The following is a 19,339-nucleotide window of genomic DNA, read 5'->3' on the forward strand; positions in this document are numbered from 1 at the left end:
GAATTCTTTTTCCATTATGCGATACATTCAAAATTTGATGGGTGCAGAAAGAGACAAGTGAAAGGGGAATCGGGGGGAGAAAAAGAAGTACAAGAAAAATCCGTCTAATCACGGTCATTCAGAACATTTACAGTTGGTTTCAGGACGTGATTAGTAGTGAAATGTGTTAGAAATGAGATGAGAAAAGGGAATTCGGACTACAAGATGGAGGGAGACATATCACAGGTTTTGATACACGAACCGATGGATGGGAATCTAGTGAAAATCTAATTTTTGTAAAAGGAATGATGGGTGCAACTATTGAAAAAGGTTAGAAATGAGGGTTGTATAATAACAAATAAGTAGAAAAAGTTCAAGAAGAAATAAAATGAATATTTCACAAATAAATACATTTAAATTGGAAGAGCTTTGGTGGAGACGATCGAGAGAACGAATTCCACTTCGAATCCGTTTGGAACATATTCAATCATATTGTACAACATTGGGATGAGCTGAAAATATTCGAATGAATGGGTACAAATGAGGTGAATGCCTAGTTACCTGATCAAGGCTCTGCTTGTATTTGTCATTCTCTGCTTCCAATCCAAGCCATCTCGAGACATCGTACTCAAATTCGTATGGAGAAACGAATAATCGGATTGAGACACTTCTGAAAAACTTTTTAGATAAAAAACGGAAAGTTTCAATTCAAAACTCACCCGATTCCGGCACGAATCAATGGCTGAATGTGTGGTTCTAGTACAGCAACGCATTCTTTTGCAGCTGTTTCGACCATTCTGAAACATAATTTTTCATTTTTATTCGAGATATAGTGGTTACTTACGAATAAATCTTTGGTTCCTCTTCTGGCTGAAGTCTTCCGTCGCCGAGATTGTAAACATGGGACATCCGAACACCATAATCACTGATTCCTTGAACTTGAAGCACTTGAGTGAGCGCTCTTTCTAGTGACAAACCGTACTGGTATTTGTTCTAAAATTTAAATTTTAGGTAACTAATTGTCAATTGAAAAATAGAATCTTACAATAAGAAACAGTCCATCGATCTGTGACTTCGGATAATAGTCGCTTTCAGGAGCAATCCAGTCTCCATCTTCTACAAATTCCACTCGGAACTCCATGTCTTTGGATGATTCAACGACATCGTGTCCTTCATTGATCGCATTCAGAATAGTTTCGAGTTTTTCGCTTTGAAGTCTGAGTGCTACACCGTCTTCCACAACATTGACTTGAAGAGAATTGACTTTAGAGCCACCATCCAAAATGACAAACGACGCACTTGTTGCTGAAATAAAATTAATTTGAAACGTCGATAAAAAGTATCAACTCACATTCTCTTTGACCAATATATTTAGCAAAGACTTGAGTTGAATAGAGTCCAGGATCCGTCTCCTCACAGACAAGGACACTGTCATCCTCTTGATTCAAATCACAACTCCACGCAACCGTTGATCGACTGAAGTTTAGAATTTCTTTCAGCTGAAATCATAAATTATATGTCAAATTATTCCATACAAGTGAGACTTACTTCCTTAATACACGATTTTGGAATTCGAATGACTGTTTTATCGTTTGTCAACGACACAGTACATCCAGGAATATGTCTCATTCGATACGACCACGAACGGAAATCTGTGAACACTTTCAATACAGTTCCCGATACATCTGTACTGTATAACGATGGTCGACCAATGTTGTTAACAAATGGAGTTGGGAAGACTATAAAAGGAATGATTAATCAGTATTTCTAGATTCATTTCTCACCATTATACTTCTCTCCGAGTTTATAGAGCAAACGATTCGGAAGAGCAGTTGCCCAATTCAGCTCGTCGTCATGAAGGAAGCAAGCAATCAGGAAAGGATTCGTAGGAATTCTCATATTTTGAAGACCAGCTTGAACTGTCGGGCGGAAGAACATAATGTGTTTTGTGAGTGGATAAATTGGATCAGTGACAGTATGAATACGCATTAAACGATTGTCTACTCGACGGACTCCAGCATACTCATGCTCAGTTGAATGTGTGTAAATCTGGAAGAAATGGGGCTTGATCTCGGGTCCAGTAAATTCTAGACGTACTGTAGATATACGATTGAGAACTGCAAGTGGGAGAAAAGACACAGCTGACTTTTCATCAAGTTCAGGGTCTTCGGAGTCAACTTTTTGTTTCTCCTCATCGCTGAGTGTCCACGAGAAAAACAGTTCGTCAAGTCCAATTTGAGCGAAACCTTGTGTTGAAATTGCCCAAACCAAGCCAAAATTGGGGTCTGAAATAGAGAAACGTTTTGTAAATATCACATTAAATGTCTGAAACTCACTATTGAAAATTTGGACTGTACAATTCAGGTTCTTCTTCAATACAACAGTAACAACGGAAAAATTGCAGAGTGATTCAAAAACAATCGATGCATTTTCGAACTTTGGTTGCTCTGAATCTGGCTTCACAATCAAAACTTTCGTGACGCCGTCCTTCGGAAGAGCACATGCCAACTCGTCTTCCATTTTCAGTTCTGCAATTCTCCTGACCACTGCCGTCCGTTTTCTCGACTTCTGAAATACGATTTTTGAGAATCTGAGTCACTTGAAGATACCGTACCTTCTTTGGTTTCAACGCTGTTGACCTCTCCTCTTCTGGATTCGTCTCATCGACCGGAGCACCTGGTCGAACTCCATCTCGAAACATAACTGATCGTCTTGAAGTGTCTTGTGCAGCAACTAATGAGACTGGGTTGCTCGTTGAAGCACCTTCTTCTTCATTTCCTTGTGTCATGGATCTCGTTTTCAGCACTCCACGTGGAACATGTACAGGCACAGGAACTGCTGAACTCGTTGCTTCATCTTCGGAAAATCCATCAGATGCAACCGATTCTCGACGCCGTTGCTCCTCCTGTTCGTGTGCTTCGATTCTTGCAAGCATTGTGGAACATGGTTTACAGACTCGAACAGCCTGTTGCTTCTTTCCTTCTTCTTGCAAATAATCTAGAACTGCCTTTTCACTGCAACAACTTCCACAAAGTACTCGTCCACATGCACGGCAGTGATGACGGCGTGTGATGATAGTGAATCTGAAATCGAACAAGAAATGAAAATAAGAAAAAACATAGATGACACTTACTTTGTATTACAAAGCATACAATGAGGACATTCTGAATCTGGAATCCAGTAGGGAGACGTCTTTCCAAGTTGTAATTCTGATTCGGTTAGTCTTCTCTCCCTACGTGGAGTTGCAGATTCGTCAGAATCAGATTCATGAAGAACGTGGATGGTGGCAATAGAAGACTGAAAAATACAATATTTTTTATAAACTCCAATCATAAAACTAACATCAAATCTCGGACGATTTTCTGAATCTCCATCGATTCCCTCGAGAGAGGATTCTTGACTTCCATTCGATGCGTTATCAGCCACTGAATCAATTTCTTCTTGTCCAACTGCTTCGACGACTTCTCGTTCTTCGAATTCGGCTACTTCGACAGACGTATCTTCTTCATGTTCGCCTTCGATTTCTTCAGCCACAGCTACAGTACTCTCAGATTCGTCGGCCACATCCTCTTGTTCAGGAACAGTTTCTGACTCGCTTGCTTCCATTTCTTGAACGTTTTCTTCTTTTTGTTCCTCAAGTGAAACAGATACAGTATCTTTTTGAACATCATTTTCAGTCTCGGTTGTCTTTGTAGAATCGCCCGTGTTGCCTTCTGTGGCTTCCAACTCTTTCTCCATTTCAATGTCGGCGTTTGATGAAGGTTCTTCTTTTTCAGCTTCAATATTCTCATTCTGATCACTTTCCGATTTTTTCTCTTCCACTTTTTCCAAAGACTCAGAATTCTCGTTATCTTCTGCTTCCTTCTCTGATTCTTCACATTGCTCCGATACTGATGCCAATGTTTTCTTTTCGGCCACACTTTCAGGTTCAGACAAATAATTCGAATTATCAGCAATGGATTCAGAGTTAGAAGATGAACTCATTGGAACTACATCTGGCGTTGAATCATTTTCCAAGTAGAACTCTTGAACAGCTGGGTCGTAATGTAAGTTACGAGTGTTCAAAGCGGCAGTCATGACTTCTTCCGAAAATTTATGAGCGAACTGAGAAAGAATTGATTCATCAGTCGACTCATCAATCGAATCACGACCACCTTCTTTTCTAGATGGAGCATGCCCATTTTGAATTACGGTTTCAGCGTCATTGCCTCCTTCATCAACTCCATTCAAATAATCAAGCATAGATTCCATTTCAGTGTCAAGATCTAAATTATGATGAGTCAAACTGACGGCTTCAGAAGCAACTACTGGCATGGAACTACGAGCAGTCACATTCAGATTCGAGATTATTTGAGTTTCCGGAATCAAAGTATCCTAAAATTTAACATTTTTGAATTTTGCAAAGATTTTAGTACTTACTTCTTCGACTTCTGAAATTTCTTCAGGTTCTGGTTCTGAGCTGATTTCGACCTCTGGTTCAGAATCCATCTTCTGAGAATCCTCTACGTGAGTTGGCTTTTCTTTTACAACCACCACTGTGTTCTCTATTGATTTTTCGACGACAGGAATCGATTCTGTGAGTTTTCCATTTGTTGACGGAGGAGATATATTCTCTTTTTTAGTTTCAGGCACAGTCGTTTCATTCCGAAATATTGGTTTTGATTGAAATGTGTTTGGAAGAAGAGACGAATCAATGTTTACGTGCCCCTGAAGTTAATATTGAAATTATTTACAAAGAATTTATAAATAAACAAAACAAACCTCCATATGTGTATTCATATCTTCACTCATGACATATTTTGACACTGTCACCACGCTTCGTGTCATTTGTTTTTGTTGAGTACCACGAGGTTGCATAGCAATCGAAGTTGGTGGTAGAAGTGGTGGAGCTGACTGAATTGTTCGAGTTTTCCGAATCAAATCGGATTCCATTTGGTTGAGAAGGTCATCCATATCGGGTGACTCCTCCATTCTAAATACAACAAAAATCAATGTTTTTTGAAATAATTATAGAGAAGAAAAGATTAAAAAACACGCGAACAATGAGTCACACGTTGAAAAAGTGAATCAATTTTGTTCTTGAAAAATCAATAAATGACTAACTCCAAAAGGAATCAACTTGGAAACGGAGAGAATACAAGTGGCTTCTGCTAAATCGCAAACATTAAATTGTCTAGTCACTACCTTTACGACAAGGAAGTCTTATAAACAAAACGGGAGAAACCCGCAGTGATGAATGATCGGATGTCCGCAGTTGGTCGTCACGGTGTTTGATGAAATGTGTGCATTCTGACGTGACGGTGTACATTATTTTCAGCTGACGTTGGCTTCGCTTCACTTCATTGCTTCTCCTTTCGACGTCGATTTCGTTGCTATCTGAGTTGAAGCACGTGCTCCAAATTGTGGAAAAATGACTGAACAATACAATACAAAAAATGCCGGTGAGTATTATCGATTTCATTAGTAAATGAATTGTAAATTTGAAGCAAATTGTGTTCTTACTCTTGTTTTCCCGGTTAAAACATGTTTTAACAAAATATTTATCTAAAAATTGTTGTAATAAAAATATTTTTGTGAATAATTATATATTTTCAGGAGTCCGACGATTGATGCAAGAGGCGAAAGAGCTGCGACAGGCCACCGAAATGTACCATGCTCAGCCAATGGAAGACAATCTATTCGAGTGGCATTTCACCATTCGAGGAACCATTGGAACTGATTTTGAAGGCGGAATTTATCACGGAAGGATAATATTCCCGGCTGATTATCCAATGAAACCACCAAATTTGATTCTTCTAACAGTATGTTTAAAAAAATTTTGTTTTGGGTTAAACAACAATTTTTCCAGCCAAATGGTCGCTTCGAGCTCAACAAAAAGATCTGTCTCTCGATCTCTGGTTATCATCCGGAGACATGGCTGCCATCATGGAGCAGTAAGCATTCTTTCTTGCCACAAAATATTTTTAAAATTTCAATTTTCAGTTCGCACAGCTCTTCTTGCATTGATTGGTTTTCTGCCATCAACTCCAGGAGGTGCACTCGGAAGTTTGGATTACCCACCAAAGGAAAGGAAACGTCTGGCGAAATTGTGAGTTTTGAGACCGTACAAATCGGGAAGAACGCTTTTTTTTGAAAATTTCAGTGCCGGAAATGAAAGAAACTGCCTTTTGAAGATGTATTGTGTAATTATTTTCACTTTTAATTTTGCCTTCACATGGTTTTAATAACAACTCTGAATTTCACTCAATATAACGTAGTGTCGGAAATTTTTCGTAAAATCAGTCCAAAACCATGAAAACACACCATTAATTAGCTAAATAACTGAGTTGAACAGAAAATTATTGACTTTTCTTTCCTTTCAAACACCGAAACTTGCAAAAAAGCGTTCTTCCCTATTCGTTTTTTTCCCGATCCGTTTCATTCCCGATTAGGACGTTCTTCCCGATATGTACGGTGAATTTCAACATTGCAATTTTCAGGAGCGGTGACTGGAAATGCAAAGAGTGCGGATGCGTTATGAAGGATGCTCTCCTACCAATCACAGAAGATGGTCAATTAAAAGAAACTGAAGAGGCGAAGAAACTTGCCGCACAACTCAAATTCCAAGATGAATCGGTTGTGAAGAAGGAAATCGCCGACGCCAATGGAAGTGCTTCGGAAGAAATTCAATCGAGCGAGACGACGCAACCAGAAACTTCTGAAGTAACGAACGATTCATCTGAAAGCGACGAATCATCAGAAGATTCTTCGGGAGAAGAAACTGAAGCCGAGCAGCCTGTTGATCCAGAACCTGCCATCAGAGGTTAATTTTAATCAATTTATTTTAAAACATAAAATTATTTCAGATCCTTCACCGACACCACTGTTCCAACAACCAGCACGCCAACTCGCATCTCGAAGCTTCGACTACTCACTTCTAATTAAAATCCCACTTGCTCTCATTTGTTTAGCCGTATTTATGACACTCGTAGCTCGCCGTATTCTTGTCGAAAGCGGCAATTCTTTCAAAGAAGGCCCTGAACTGTAGATACTTGCCCGTTGTATTTTCCGCTCATTTCCCCTCCCCGTTCCTCTAGAATTAACTTCCGTGCAATCACTTGCCAGTGAACTATTGGCTCTCTCCATTTCAGTCATTTGTCGATTAGTCTCTTAAACAAAACGGTTTGTAGTCAAAAAATGACTGTACACTGTGATTCAAATTGTTTAATTTTATTACAGTAGTTTAATAAATACTCTAACACCTTATTAAGTTTGTCAAACAATCTTTGAGAATTCTCGTTAATACTTTATTCATATCGTAGCCCGTAATATTAGAATCAAAAGTCATTAAATACAGAAATACACAGAGAGAACATGCAATTAATAAGTGAGTCCTTGGGAGCAAAAGTGAGCAAAACGAAGACAATATTTTTAATTTAAAAAAAGAAAAACAAGAGTAAATTATGATCAAAATGATCGAATCTTTGAAATCTCATCGGGTCGAATGTTATCGATTTCGAACACTTCAGATTTTGGAATATATCTTCGAGCGACCTGTAACAATTGGATTCGAAGCGAAACTTTTTTGTGTCAACTCACTGAATCATTTCTTTTATTTCTTCCAGGATTCGCTCGATATCCCATTTCCACGTATATATTTGATGGACAACTTGAAGAAGAAGAAGATGATGATGATGATGAATCCTGATATAAAAATATAGATTTCATGAACATTCAGAGAGAAATTACCTTTGATCCAACATTAATATTCGTTCTCAGCAGTCGTCCATTTAAAGATTTCAATGGACGATAAGCAGGTGTCATGAATGAAGGTTCGGGTTGTTTTGTTTCAGTTTTCTGCAGTTCATTCCAGATTTGAAGCTGAAAATAAAATGACGCTTGAGAATCGAGATATCACAACTCACATCATCATTAGTAATGTAAATTGGATTATTGAGAATAACCCATGTGACAGTTTCATGACATCCTGGATATGTCAGTGAGCCTTCATATGTCACATAATGAGAAGTTTTTGGAAGAAGAGCAGATGGTTGGAAGTCGGTTAGATTTGTTGATTGGCCTGAAAACTTCGAAAAATATATATTTTTTTAAAAACGAGCGATTAAAATCGTGAACTTTTGTCTTATCTTTCTAGAGATCTAGAGCAAAGATCAAAACAACTGATAAGCGTCCATATATAAGCTCCTCTGAATCCATCAGAATCCATATCGATCCATCAATCGACTCAAACCCAGCCATGGCCCAATCCGTTCCACCAGGAGACATCCAAACCCAACCCAACGCCAAGATCGTTTTCAATGCGCCGTACGATGACAAGCACACCTACCACATCAAGGTGATCAACTCATCGGCTCGTCGTATTGGATACGGTATCAAGACAACCAACATGAAACGTCTCGGAGTCGATCCACCATGTGGAGTTCTCGACCCAAAGGAGGCTGTCCTTCTTGCCGTTTCATGCGATGCTTTCGCTTTCGGACAAGAGGTAACTAGAAGACTCTATGAGAATTCGGAATTCTAATTCTCCGTTATTTCAGGATACCAACAACGACCGTATCACTATTGAATGGACCAACACTCCAGATGGAGCTGCCAAGCAATTCCGTCGTGAATGGTTCCAGGGAGATGGTATGGTTCGTCGTAAGAACCTCCCAATTGAGTACAATCCATAAGATTGTTTCCAAAGTTTTAGAGAATAAAGATTTTTTCTTTAATTTTTTGTTATATTTTGTTAAAATTCCAGAAATGCTCTATTTCTTAGATTTTTTGTCCAATTCAAGTAGAAAAAGCACTCACCTTTGTAAGTTATGCTTTGCGAAGCTACCGTCAACCTCCTCAATTCTACAGCTGTCGTTTTCCCAATCTGAATATGACTGACGTGTTTTTTCTTTTCTTCCCCTGTTCAACCTACATCAACAATAACAGAAACAGCCAGAAGACCTCTTGGAGATGTCTGTGCTATACTAAAGTTTGGATATAATGCACTGTTGTATGCAAGTAGCTGAATCTCTGCTGGAAATCTGACTCGATCCACTGTGTGTTCGGATCCTTTCTCCCCTTCATCTGCTCTGCCGAAGTGAACACTTATCTGGAATTTCAGATTTTTAAACTGAAAATCTATGCAAAATCTTTCACTTTGATACCTGATGAAGTTTATATCGATAGGGCATTGTTGGTCCACCCGTGATATTAATTGTTGGTTTATTCGGAAGATCTTTAATTGTTACAATTGGAAGTTGACCCGTGTTTTCGAATACTGCTTCCACCTGAAATGAGAGAAATTAATCCGGAAGTTTTGAATGAGAAAACCACTTACAATGTTGCCTTCAATGTTAATCGGCATTAGATGTGGATCATAAAGAAGTTGTGATGGATCTATATTCACTGGTGATTGCATCTGCCCTGCTGTGCACATTCTCCAGTCACCATGGAGGAGTCCCCAGAAGTCGGGACCTGGAAACAGAAAGGGTTAGGAAATAATAAAAGAATTTTCGTATTCATTTGCTTTTTGAAATTGAATGGTCTCCAATCATCTACACTTACCTATTACACACGGATATATACAGGCTGTCAAGAGCCATGGTATCATAATAATATTCTGCGGAATCTTCTGTAAAAGAAGGCAAGGTGTGTCAAAAGTGAAGACAAAAAGAAGAAAAAGAAGAAAAGTGAAAACGAGAGAAAGAGCATTAAAAAGTTGCCAGTGACAACTGACACAGTACTTGTTCGTCTCAGAATTATTTACGAGTTTCGTCGGCTAATTGGTGTCGAAAACGGCAAAATGTACATGGGAAAGTAGACGGAAGAAGCAAGAGGGCACGACTAAAAAACGAGAAGAAGAAGATTGATTGAGTGCACTTTTTGAGGTGGCAACGACTGGTAAGAAGACGAAAAAGAAGATGAAACACTCAGATTGGCATGGAAGGAGTACACCTTTAAAACGTGTTCTTTTCCGGAAACGACGACGAGAGAGATTCTCGGAGAGGAGAAGAGGACATTGAACATTTTGCATATTTGAAGAAGAAGAATCAGTAGTAAAGAAGGAGAAGAAGGGGGGAATATTGAGACAATTGAGAAGAGAAACGGAAATCTTGACACAAAATTAGAAAACAAGTAGTTAGAAAAATTGAGTTTTTGGTCACTGGAATTGTATTTGGAATCTTTGTGACGTTGTTGGAATTCTAAAGATCAAGAAGACTTTGTGATCTAGAGAATTATAAAGAAGGTGGATTCTAATTGAAAAGTTGGTAGAAATCAGAATTTTTTGACAAACTGAGATCGCTTTACTTGTGAAGACCCGGTCTAGTATCAGCTAGTAATCCTGTGACAATTTTCTTGCGTATGAAACGTAGTCGAATCTTTTTAAAAAAAGCAGTTCTAATTTTTTGACTGCAAATTAATCCCACGAGGTGTTCAATCAAAACACGAAAAACTAGGGATTCCGTAAACAAAGAATTTTCCCAAAAGAAGTCAGAACCTAGAACTATACGTCTTCTATTCTGTGCATTCGGAAGGGGGCAAGAAGTTTTCAGAAAAATAGGGAATGAATAAGAGGGGAAAAATAGAATAAAATCAAGAGACTTCGACTGATGGAACCAATTATTCGAGTATTATATACAAGTGAATCTTCTCTCGAAATGCACGTTTTCCTATTTTTTTTATATTGTTGCGAACAAAACGACTGACTAACTTCTTCGGGGAATACAACTGGGAGGGCCGAATTGGTTAGAAATTAGATTGTGGGCCAAAACATTTATTCTGGCGGAGACTCCATCCGATTAGAAGAAGGCGTTGGGTAGCCCCCGTTTCTGCTATTCTATACTCAGGTATTCCCAGGAAACCGAGACGATTTATTAGGGTAAAAGCACTATTTGATACGTTTAGAGTGCTTTTTGTTGGGGCGTTGACTCTGAGAAAAGTGGTCAAGAAATGCATGGGAATGTGGAAAAAACACAAGGAATGGATAAGGCAATGACTGAGAATGTTGCCGTTTTGATACTCTTGAAGGCGGAGGTGCGAGTAGGCGCAGAGCTCGTGAGTCCCCCCACTTTCTATGGACAAATCGTGGGAATATTTTGGCCAGTAAATTGATGAATAATTCTTCTGATTTCGGGAGGGATCATCATGATGAAATAGTGGGAAGAAAGTGGAGAATTAGAGAATAAAGGTTCGAAGAAATCTTTGAATGTCCGAAGAAGGACTAAGCACTCGTTCATTTAGAATTTGAGAGTAAGGCTGGCAAAAAGTGTTTTAGGGGGTTTATTTTGAAGGAAAAAATAAGGAAAAATCAGGAAGAGTTATGTTGCCTTCTAGACAATTGATGATGACTTTTTCGATTGTTTTGAGAAAAAGAAGATGACAGTAAGGGCATTCCATTTCAATGTGAATTTCATAAAAACTCGAGAAAACTATTTTCAAAAAACTGAAATATACCACAGCCCGGGCCAGCCCAGCCCGGCCTGATTTTTTGACAAGTGCCAAAAAATGATTGCAAAAAACATCGGACTCACTAACGAAAACCTAATAAACTACAAAAAAAAGATTCGAGAATCTAATTATTCCAGAATAAAAGTCAACATTTTCTGAAAACATTTTCAACGAGAGGCTTCTTATAGCTATATTTACTCTGATCCAGAAAGAGAAAGATCTTCTGAAACAGAAATGTCAAAAACAACGGAAAAAGAGAATCTATAACTCTTTTTCCTGCAAAAAAGTAACGAACACCGTCTGTCGTCTCTCACTCTTTCTCTCTCTTCTCAGACTATCGTGATCGGAAAAAAGGAGAGATTCTGGAAAATAAGTGACAAAAAAGACATGCGTAAAGTGAATTCTCGCCGCGCGGTTGAGACGGAAATTCGAATTTTGTGAGCCAAAAAAGGAGGGAGTGAGACCTCAATTGTGTTTTTATGTATCAGTATTTTTTCTTTTTTCTTCAAATATTCCTTATAGTGAGAAAAACACTTACCTCCAAATAAGTCATTGTCGAATGTCCAGGGGTACTGTACTCCGTCGATAACTGTCAGAATTTCGGTTGTGATGTAGAGGAATAACAGTTTTTTGCGCATTCTGAAAGAAAAAAAGACGAAGTTTTTGGATTCGGAAGGTGAAGGAAGTGCAAGAAAGAGTAAAAATAAAATAAGGAAGAGAATATAAATCATCGAAGAGAAGGTTGCCAAGAGAATAGGAACTGCTTCCAAATTTTGATAGGTCAAGATCGAAACACCAAAAAAAGTTGGGTCAAGCTGGTCACTTGCACTTCTTCGGATATCCAATAACCATAAAATTTACGAGTTACTCACTTGGGGAAGACGGACCCCTACGCCTTCACATTAATCCGACATTTCTCATTTTCGCGTGCATGAAGAAAAAAGAATGGTGGAAAAGGGAAAGACGACGGTTGGAAAGTTGGAAAAAAGTACCAAAAAGGGCTCAAGTGAAAAAAAGCTTTAGAAAATGCTCCTTTTTCGGAGAAGGAAGATATTCAATACATTGAAAAGATGATGATGAAAAACGAAAACGAAGACAGTTTCTCACGCGTCGCTTTCTAATTGGGTTTCTTGAGGCAATAAAGGGAAAGAAGAAGAAGAAGAAGAAGTGGAAAAGATGTGCTGATGAGATTGGATGACCTTTGTGGCCATCAGATGAGCATCCATATATGGGTTAGCAGTAATAGAAAAAGAAGAAGACGTAGTAAAAGAAGAAGAAGACGTGAGAAAGTTTTTAGGATGGGAAGAAGAAGAAGGAAAATATGATAAACTGAAGATGAAGACACGGGCGGTTGATATGATAAATATGAGGGAGAAGGGGGCTCAGAGGAACTATGAAAATACGAGAAGATGAATAATGAATAAGTTTCAAAAATAAACAGGTTCATGTTCCACAAGAAGGGGAAAAACAAAAGAATTTTAAAACATGTTTTTTCTAAGTTTAGTCCGAAATCTTGGATTTTTACTGTTACGAATGGTTTAGAATCTACCGGTTGATTCTTTGCTCTGATAAAGTAGCCTTAAAGAGAACTCTAGATCTTATTAAATCATAAACCAACTCCAAATGATACTTGAGACATTTAATGAAAACAACTACTGACTTCTTATAGGTAAGCCCAATAACATATACCAGCTACCAAACCACCTATCAAATTTCTCTCAAAGAAGAAATAGGTCGGGTCGAACTACTTTGGTTCTCCGGAAATGCTCTCAAATTGCAAAGTGCAAACACATGTCACAATTTGCTTAGAGGGGAAGATTGAATTAGATAAGAGATAGAGGTGGTAATTCGAAAAGTCATATCTAACTGGATGGGGGACCCTTTCCAGGACACCCTTTGGCACATCATTTACAATTCTAAAAAGGGAAACGACACTTCCGTTTCTTCTTCGTCTCTTCCTCCTACTCCAAATGTTAATTTCCCCATTTCTGAATACCTTTAATGCTCATCCGTTCTTCTTCTTCTTCTCTCATTCACCTTCCATAATTTCGGAATATGTTAATAGAGAAATCCAAAAAAGAGTGATCAGAAAAAGGGATGGAAAAATAAAAAGAGAGAAGATTCTTCTTCGAGCACTCATCCTTCGCCCACCCTCTAAAAATCGCTGTCCAGCTCTTTCTAATCTGTTTTCAATGACCTCCTCAAGCCGTCTTTTGTGTTGGATTATCGAAAAAAAGTGCGTTAAACGGGGGGAGTCCAGACAAGGCGAAACACAAGAATTCAATATTCCAGTACTCTCAAAACAAAAACTTTTTCCGCCCCGTGCCTTGAAGCTGTTAGATTGGTAATTGGATTGGTGGCCAGAGGGTGTCAAAAAAGACGTGGCAAAGTGTTATTGCTCTACTTGCAAGAAAGAAAAAAGCAATAAATAAAGAGAATCAATGGCTTCTTGTCTTTTTTTTCAAGAGAGAAGGAAACTAATGTAATGTGACAATTTTATATTCTTTATCTACGTCTCTCCACCCAAATGAAAAGTTCAATTCTAGAAGTGCCGTCTTCTCATTCTTCATCATCTGAAAACTCTATAATAGACATTTTTATATTATCAGTCTCTTACTATTTCACAGATGGACCTGCTTCCATATCGACATTCTTCAGCTCTTTACCCGAAATTTTAACGAATTCCGTTGGCAATTTTGGTGTTTTAAAACATCTTGTGTATCGACCCCTTGCTCTTCTATCGTCTACTCGCGTGAATTGAGAGTGATCTCGAATTCTGGAATTTCAGAATTATTCGCTTACTGAACCTAAGGCTCACCGTTGACAAATCTTATACAAAAAGAAGTTTGTTCCACCGAAAGCAACAATACAGACAGCCAATCCAATTGAAAGAAAAGTCACAGCACGTTCCGAATTCTCTTGATCTTGTTTCATTTCATGTGGATATGTTTTGTAATCCGGATCTGTTTCATGTGTCCCATCTTCATATGGCTCTTTTTCTGGTATGTGAAGTTTTGTCACCGTATGATCTTGAATTGTTCCCCAATCACTGTCTTTTCTTAGGGCTGGATCATTAGTGAGAGCATCTGCAAGAGGCGGTGCACGATGGACTGTTGTTATGTAGTTGTAGAGATAGAACGGAGGATTCAACTCTTCTGAATTATAATTTTGTAGCTAAACGTTTCACTCGGAAATGGTCTGAACAAACCTTGATTAACAGTATCCGAAAACCATACGAAACATCTCAAATTGTCACGAAAACTCTTCTTCTCATTTTTGTTTATTGTCACATTTAGACCATGCTCCTTTATCATTTTCTTAGCGTCTGCAAACGCCCCAGGTAATCGCCGTGTAGCCGGTGGTGATTCGTGAGAGAATCTTGCAAACATTAACTGAAAATCTAGTTAGACTTTGGTTACAAATAAGTATTTCCTACCGGCCAATATTGTGGAGAATTGCAGTAAGTGTTGTTACAGACACAAAATATCCAATCGTGCTGGTAATAACATCGGCTCTTCTTCAATGATTCTGGTACTTCTACTTTCATTGTTCCAGCTTTAATTTGACCTTTGAAGTGATTTGAGCAATCTGATATCCTAGTAACTGTTAACTTTTCTGGCATCGTTGATGAATGAAAACTCATGAAACAGTAGGCGTCGTCTTTTACTTTTTTCTAGAAAAAAGTCTCCGTAGATAAAAAAAATCAATTGAAACTCATTACATATTTCATTGGTTGCAATGATCCATAGGTTTTATTATTTGTATCAAAAAGGGTAAGAGGGTCGAAATCGGCATGAGCACAATATTTGGAACACAATCTAGTAACCAGGATATATTAATAGAATTAAAAAAGGAACTTACATAGATGAGAAACAAATGAAAAGTGTCTGAAAGGTGATGAATCTCATGTTGTAAAACTTCTGGTACTGATTTCTTCCCAACAAAATTGGAAACGTGGGCGGAATTTTTTGAAAGGAGTTTCAGCGTAGTTCACGTTTCAAAATCTTTACGTATAGAAGAATTTGAATAGAGTTGAATAGAGTAATCATGATTGAAACCAGAAATTTATTCTTAAACTTTTGAAAAAAACTGATCAAAATACAAATCTCGTAAGTTCTCTTTTCCTCGTTTGGGTTCGTTCGAAAAAGGGAAAAGAATTATAAATCAGAAAGAAAAGAATAGAAAAGAGAACATAATCCCTGAACGGTTAGAAGAAGGGATTGAAGTGTCGAAAAATGACAAATCGAGCCAGAACTTCGAGATACTAATCCCCGAGCAAAGGACCCCGCAAAAAAGCTTTTTTACTCTGTGTCCGGTGCACAACTTTTACCATTGAAAGTATTATTATATGGCTCAATGGTTTTGTGCCTTTTTCAATGGTCCCACTAATCTCTTTTCCCATTTTTCTCTTCCAAAAGTGAATGGAAGAAATAGAAGAAAGTATAGCAAAGGAACAAAAAAGAAGAAATAGGTTAATAAACAGTGACTACCTGGATGAATGGAAACAAGAAAAGGGAATAAGAAGAAGCACTGAAAAGAGAGAGATCACTGGAATCAGAGAGACGCAGAGTTTCATTCAGCTGCTCGCTCATGCATTTCAAGTGCCGTTTTGTGACAAGTTACCCTTCTAATCGACGTGACATTTCGGTCAGCCATGGATTCAAAATCACAGAAAAATTAAGACAGAAATAGGTTAGAAGAGCATTTTGAAGTGATATTTTCTAGTTTTTTTTATGCTGAGTGGAAAATCGTAGGATTACAAAAACATGAATGGAACTTTGTTCTCAATCGTTTTATATTTTGATAACTTACGTTGTAACTTGTAGAAGTTTCAGTTCTCAGGAGCTGAATGATAAGGAATCTAGATTTTTATCCTGAGATAAATCTGAGTTTTGATCACTCCAGGATACACTTTCCTATATTCCAGGCTCAAAATTATAGTAGGCGACCCAGGTTCTGAGATTTTAATAAAACGGAATTCTCAGAAAATTTATATTTATAGAAAACTAAAGTGGCTGGAAATCGGTGAGGTTTTAAAAAGGGAACGAGAAGAAAACATAATATTTACTTTTTTCTGGGCTCTCCTGCATGCGACGTTTTTAATCAGAACGGAAGAATGCAGACGTCCTCACACAGCAGTTTTGTTGTTTATAAAAATTTATTCCCGTCTTGAATATGGATGTACAAAGGATGAGGAGAGGAGCCTACGAGTACGGGCATTTGTTTTTCCGTAATTCCAATAAGTTTCGGTCCTCCGGATGATGGACACTTGAAAGAGGAAAAAGGGAAGAAAAGTACTTGAAAAACAATCAAAAATTGAATGAAAAATAAACGGAAACAAGTGCAAGAAGCAAGAATTTATAGAAGTAATAAAATAATGTATTTGAGATCTTATTATGAATTTCTAATTTTGCAAAAAAATATCAAATCTCAATTGAATTTTCATCGATGAACTCTCTTCGAACCAATGTTTCAAAATCTTCTCGATCCACATTGTCTGATTGAATCTAAAATGCAAACGTTTTTGAATGGAATCTTTTATTCATTCTTACCAAGAACTCCCTTCGAATAGCTTCACTGTCGATCGATTCATCTAAATATTTCTCCAAAAGTAATGGATTTACACTCACAGATGTTGCATTTCCATCTTTTGGACTACGGTTTTGTGGATGATCAACTGAAGAAATTATACTGCAGAGAAGTTTTTTCTTAGAAATCAAACCTGTAGAGTATCTCAATTGAACAAAACTTTGAGCTTTTCCAGCCACCAACATTATTGGGACAGTGTTCCCTTGCGAGATCAAAGTTTGAGGCTTTTGAAGTTTGCAACAAAATCTTGCCCCAGTCACTGTCTTATCATCATACATTTTCAGTTCGACACCTTCTTCATAGCATCCTTGGACACAATTTCCAATGACTGAGTCAACGATTACAACTATTCGTTTTCCAGGTGGAGCCTATGAATCTTGTTTTTTCACTCTTCGAAAAGCAGTTCTCACCTGAATATGATAGTTACACTTCCTCACTCCATTCACCACATTCTTTGGTTTCATGTTAATCGTAAACTTTCTCTGCGTCTCTCCAGCCACCAGTACTCCATTACATTTTGCAGGATTTGATGCCTCAATCCCTGTACAATCCTTGCCTCCATAACCTGGTGGACACCTACATTTACAACTACATTTTTATGTGAAGAACACTCGAATACTCACACACAAATATTGCAATTTCTGGGATGTTGATAGCCCCCATTGACACACTTTATCTTGTTTTTACAGTTGACTGCACAGTCGTAATGTCGGTTTATTTTGGCAACATCGAGGAAAGATGGTCCACGGAATTGACCCATTGTGTTCTGCATGTTGATATCTTTTGCGATTATAGTGTTGCCACCATCAATTGAAAATCTGAAAATAGAGCATTCAAATCTAATAAGAGAATGAGACTTACTCAGTTGGTCTATAATGCATCACACTTCCAATATCATACTTCTGTCCATAAATGTCCATATTCTTCATTCCAACAACTGCGAAATCATAGAAATTCTTCTGTGCAATTCTGGATTTTACAATTTGCACATAATTATTTCTGTCGTATCTCGACTGTTCGTGGAATAGTCCCAGTGCATGGGCAAGTTCATGAGAAGTGATTCCAAACATCTCACACCCAATTCCAATATTCAGAATCTGTGCTTTCTGTTCTTCATCCCTTCCAACTGTACTCCAACATCCTTCTTCTGCGCCAGACATCAGCAGATACACCTCTTCGTCCGTCCGTTTTCTAAATGTGACGCATGTGTTCTTCTCCCAGAATGTCATTGCAGCAACAAGTGATGAACGGGATTTAGCAGCTGAAAATTGGAAAAATAATTGAATGAAATGGAAGTATGTTTCACTTACACAAAGAAGAATGAAGTTCAAACGGCACATAGGGCTTCCAAATAGTTTTCGGATACTGTTCATTTCTAAATGCAGTTCTTTTTCGTCTCGGATGATCAAGTTGTTCACGAACAATGTTTGAGAGATGTGCAAATGATAAGTGAATGTCTCCTTGGAATAGAAGATCTCTGGAATTGTCTTTAGATTCAGAGAGAAACAAATTAAAATTAAAATTACCGCTTTGATCTATTAATATCTGAAATGCTACTCAATCGATCAGTATACTCATGTTTTGGATATGATATTCCAGCAGAGTCCTAAATGAGAAATTGATGACTTCCTATGATTTTTCGAAATAACTCACAGCTGCAACATCCGGCGTTTCGAGTTCAGTGATTGAAGATAAAATATCTCGAAGTTTAAATTGTTGGAAGGGATTTATTAGGTCAGATAGCTGGAATTCAATCAATTCGAAAATAAAATGAACAAATACATCACTTACTTTTGGTATTTTTGTTAAATCAATTGCATATGCATTGACGAATAAAGTGAGAAATAGAAGACGCATCACTGTGAAAATTCACAGTGACCAGCTGACCAGAAGTGTCGATTTGGATCTGGTTATGCAAATGAAATGAATTGAAGATCCTTGAAACAAATCACATTCAGGTACATTTATTTACATTGAACACAAAACAAAAAAACGAAAAAAAGAGGCGAGGTGAATGAAACTAAAAAGATCAGCATCGTAATCAACAGTAGTAATGTCTGGCGAAGGCGTCAAAGAGGCGAACGACAAGATATGACAGCTTTTTTATTCTCTCATCTGATTGATAGAGATAAGAAAAACGAAAGATTTGGTGTTGTGTAAAGACCATTATTCCATTGAACTTGACAAGGTGTGACGTGTCAAAAGTCCAGAACGTGAATTGGGAAAAATATCTGTAAAGAACAAGAGGATAGTGCATGATGTAATGCTTTTAAGTGTTTGATTAGGGGCAATTTGGATATTCCAGTGGTGTTGATCTATGATTAGTTGGAGACATAAATGTGAT

General features: G+C 37.8%; 7 protein-coding genes across 7 annotated transcripts; 2 read left to right on the forward strand and 5 right to left on the reverse strand.

Annotated features, from left to right (window-relative positions):
• Nucleotides 1-392: 392 nt before the first annotated feature.
• On the reverse strand, nucleotides 393-4,950 carry GCK72_006518 (uncharacterized protein; the record flags this gene model as incomplete). The annotated part of the gene is made up of 15 exons (XM_053725664.1): nucleotides 393-491; nucleotides 541-649; nucleotides 699-776; nucleotides 824-972; nucleotides 1,025-1,284; nucleotides 1,331-1,478; nucleotides 1,528-1,718; nucleotides 1,764-2,028; nucleotides 2,077-2,264; nucleotides 2,316-2,547; nucleotides 2,594-3,062; nucleotides 3,113-3,276; nucleotides 3,322-4,353; nucleotides 4,399-4,686; nucleotides 4,741-4,950. The coding sequence occupies 15 exons, from the start codon at nucleotides 4,948-4,950 to the stop codon at nucleotides 393-395; spliced, it is 3,882 nt and encodes a 1,293-aa protein (XP_053589858.1).
• Nucleotides 4,951-5,389: 439 nt separating this feature from the next.
• GCK72_006519 (uncharacterized protein) lies at nucleotides 5,390-7,006 on the forward strand (the record flags this gene model as incomplete). Its single annotated transcript, XM_003113476.2, has 6 exons — nucleotides 5,390-5,420; nucleotides 5,575-5,780; nucleotides 5,828-5,912; nucleotides 5,962-6,067; nucleotides 6,459-6,781; nucleotides 6,825-7,006. The coding sequence occupies 6 exons, from the start codon at nucleotides 5,390-5,392 to the stop codon at nucleotides 7,004-7,006; spliced, it is 933 nt and encodes a 310-aa protein (XP_003113524.2).
• A 419-nt stretch (nucleotides 7,007-7,425) lies between these two features.
• On the reverse strand, nucleotides 7,426-8,438 carry GCK72_006520 (uncharacterized protein; the record flags this gene model as incomplete). The annotated part of the gene is made up of 5 exons (XM_003113584.2): nucleotides 7,426-7,512; nucleotides 7,558-7,662; nucleotides 7,708-7,839; nucleotides 7,884-8,038; nucleotides 8,366-8,438. The coding sequence occupies 5 exons, from the start codon at nucleotides 8,436-8,438 to the stop codon at nucleotides 7,426-7,428; spliced, it is 552 nt and encodes a 183-aa protein (XP_003113632.2).
• Nucleotides 8,216-8,651, forward strand: GCK72_006521 (uncharacterized protein; the record flags this gene model as incomplete). The annotated part of the gene is made up of 2 exons (XM_003113828.2): nucleotides 8,216-8,464; nucleotides 8,517-8,651. The coding sequence occupies 2 exons, from the start codon at nucleotides 8,216-8,218 to the stop codon at nucleotides 8,649-8,651; spliced, it is 384 nt and encodes a 127-aa protein (XP_003113876.1).
• A 230-nt stretch (nucleotides 8,652-8,881) lies between these two features.
• Nucleotides 8,882-12,044, reverse strand: GCK72_006522 (uncharacterized protein; the record flags this gene model as incomplete). The annotated part of the gene is made up of 4 exons (XM_003113516.2): nucleotides 8,882-9,067; nucleotides 9,123-9,245; nucleotides 9,296-9,432; nucleotides 11,945-12,044. 4 exons carry the CDS (start codon nucleotides 12,042-12,044, stop codon nucleotides 8,882-8,884), a joined length of 546 nt encoding a protein of 181 aa, XP_003113564.2.
• A 1,978-nt stretch (nucleotides 12,045-14,022) lies between these two features.
• GCK72_006523 (uncharacterized protein) lies at nucleotides 14,023-15,028 on the reverse strand (the record flags this gene model as incomplete). The annotated part of the gene is made up of 4 exons (XM_003113557.2): nucleotides 14,023-14,182; nucleotides 14,225-14,561; nucleotides 14,615-14,798; nucleotides 14,843-15,028. 4 exons carry the CDS (start codon nucleotides 15,026-15,028, stop codon nucleotides 14,023-14,025), a joined length of 867 nt encoding a protein of 288 aa, XP_003113605.2.
• A 1,801-nt stretch (nucleotides 15,029-16,829) lies between these two features.
• GCK72_006524 (uncharacterized protein) lies at nucleotides 16,830-18,852 on the reverse strand (the record flags this gene model as incomplete). The annotated part of the gene is made up of 10 exons (XM_053725665.1): nucleotides 16,830-16,913; nucleotides 16,959-17,083; nucleotides 17,129-17,363; nucleotides 17,406-17,571; nucleotides 17,619-17,813; nucleotides 17,857-18,256; nucleotides 18,306-18,472; nucleotides 18,522-18,601; nucleotides 18,649-18,738; nucleotides 18,787-18,852. The coding sequence occupies 10 exons, from the start codon at nucleotides 18,850-18,852 to the stop codon at nucleotides 16,830-16,832; spliced, it is 1,608 nt and encodes a 535-aa protein (XP_053589859.1).
• Between the last annotated feature and the right edge of the window lie 487 nt (nucleotides 18,853-19,339).

The sequence above is a fragment of the Caenorhabditis remanei genome, chromosome II, assembly GCF_010183535.1.
Source record: "Caenorhabditis remanei strain PX506 chromosome II, whole genome shotgun sequence".
Taxonomy (NCBI): Eukaryota; Metazoa; Nematoda; class Chromadorea; order Rhabditida; family Rhabditidae; genus Caenorhabditis; species Caenorhabditis remanei.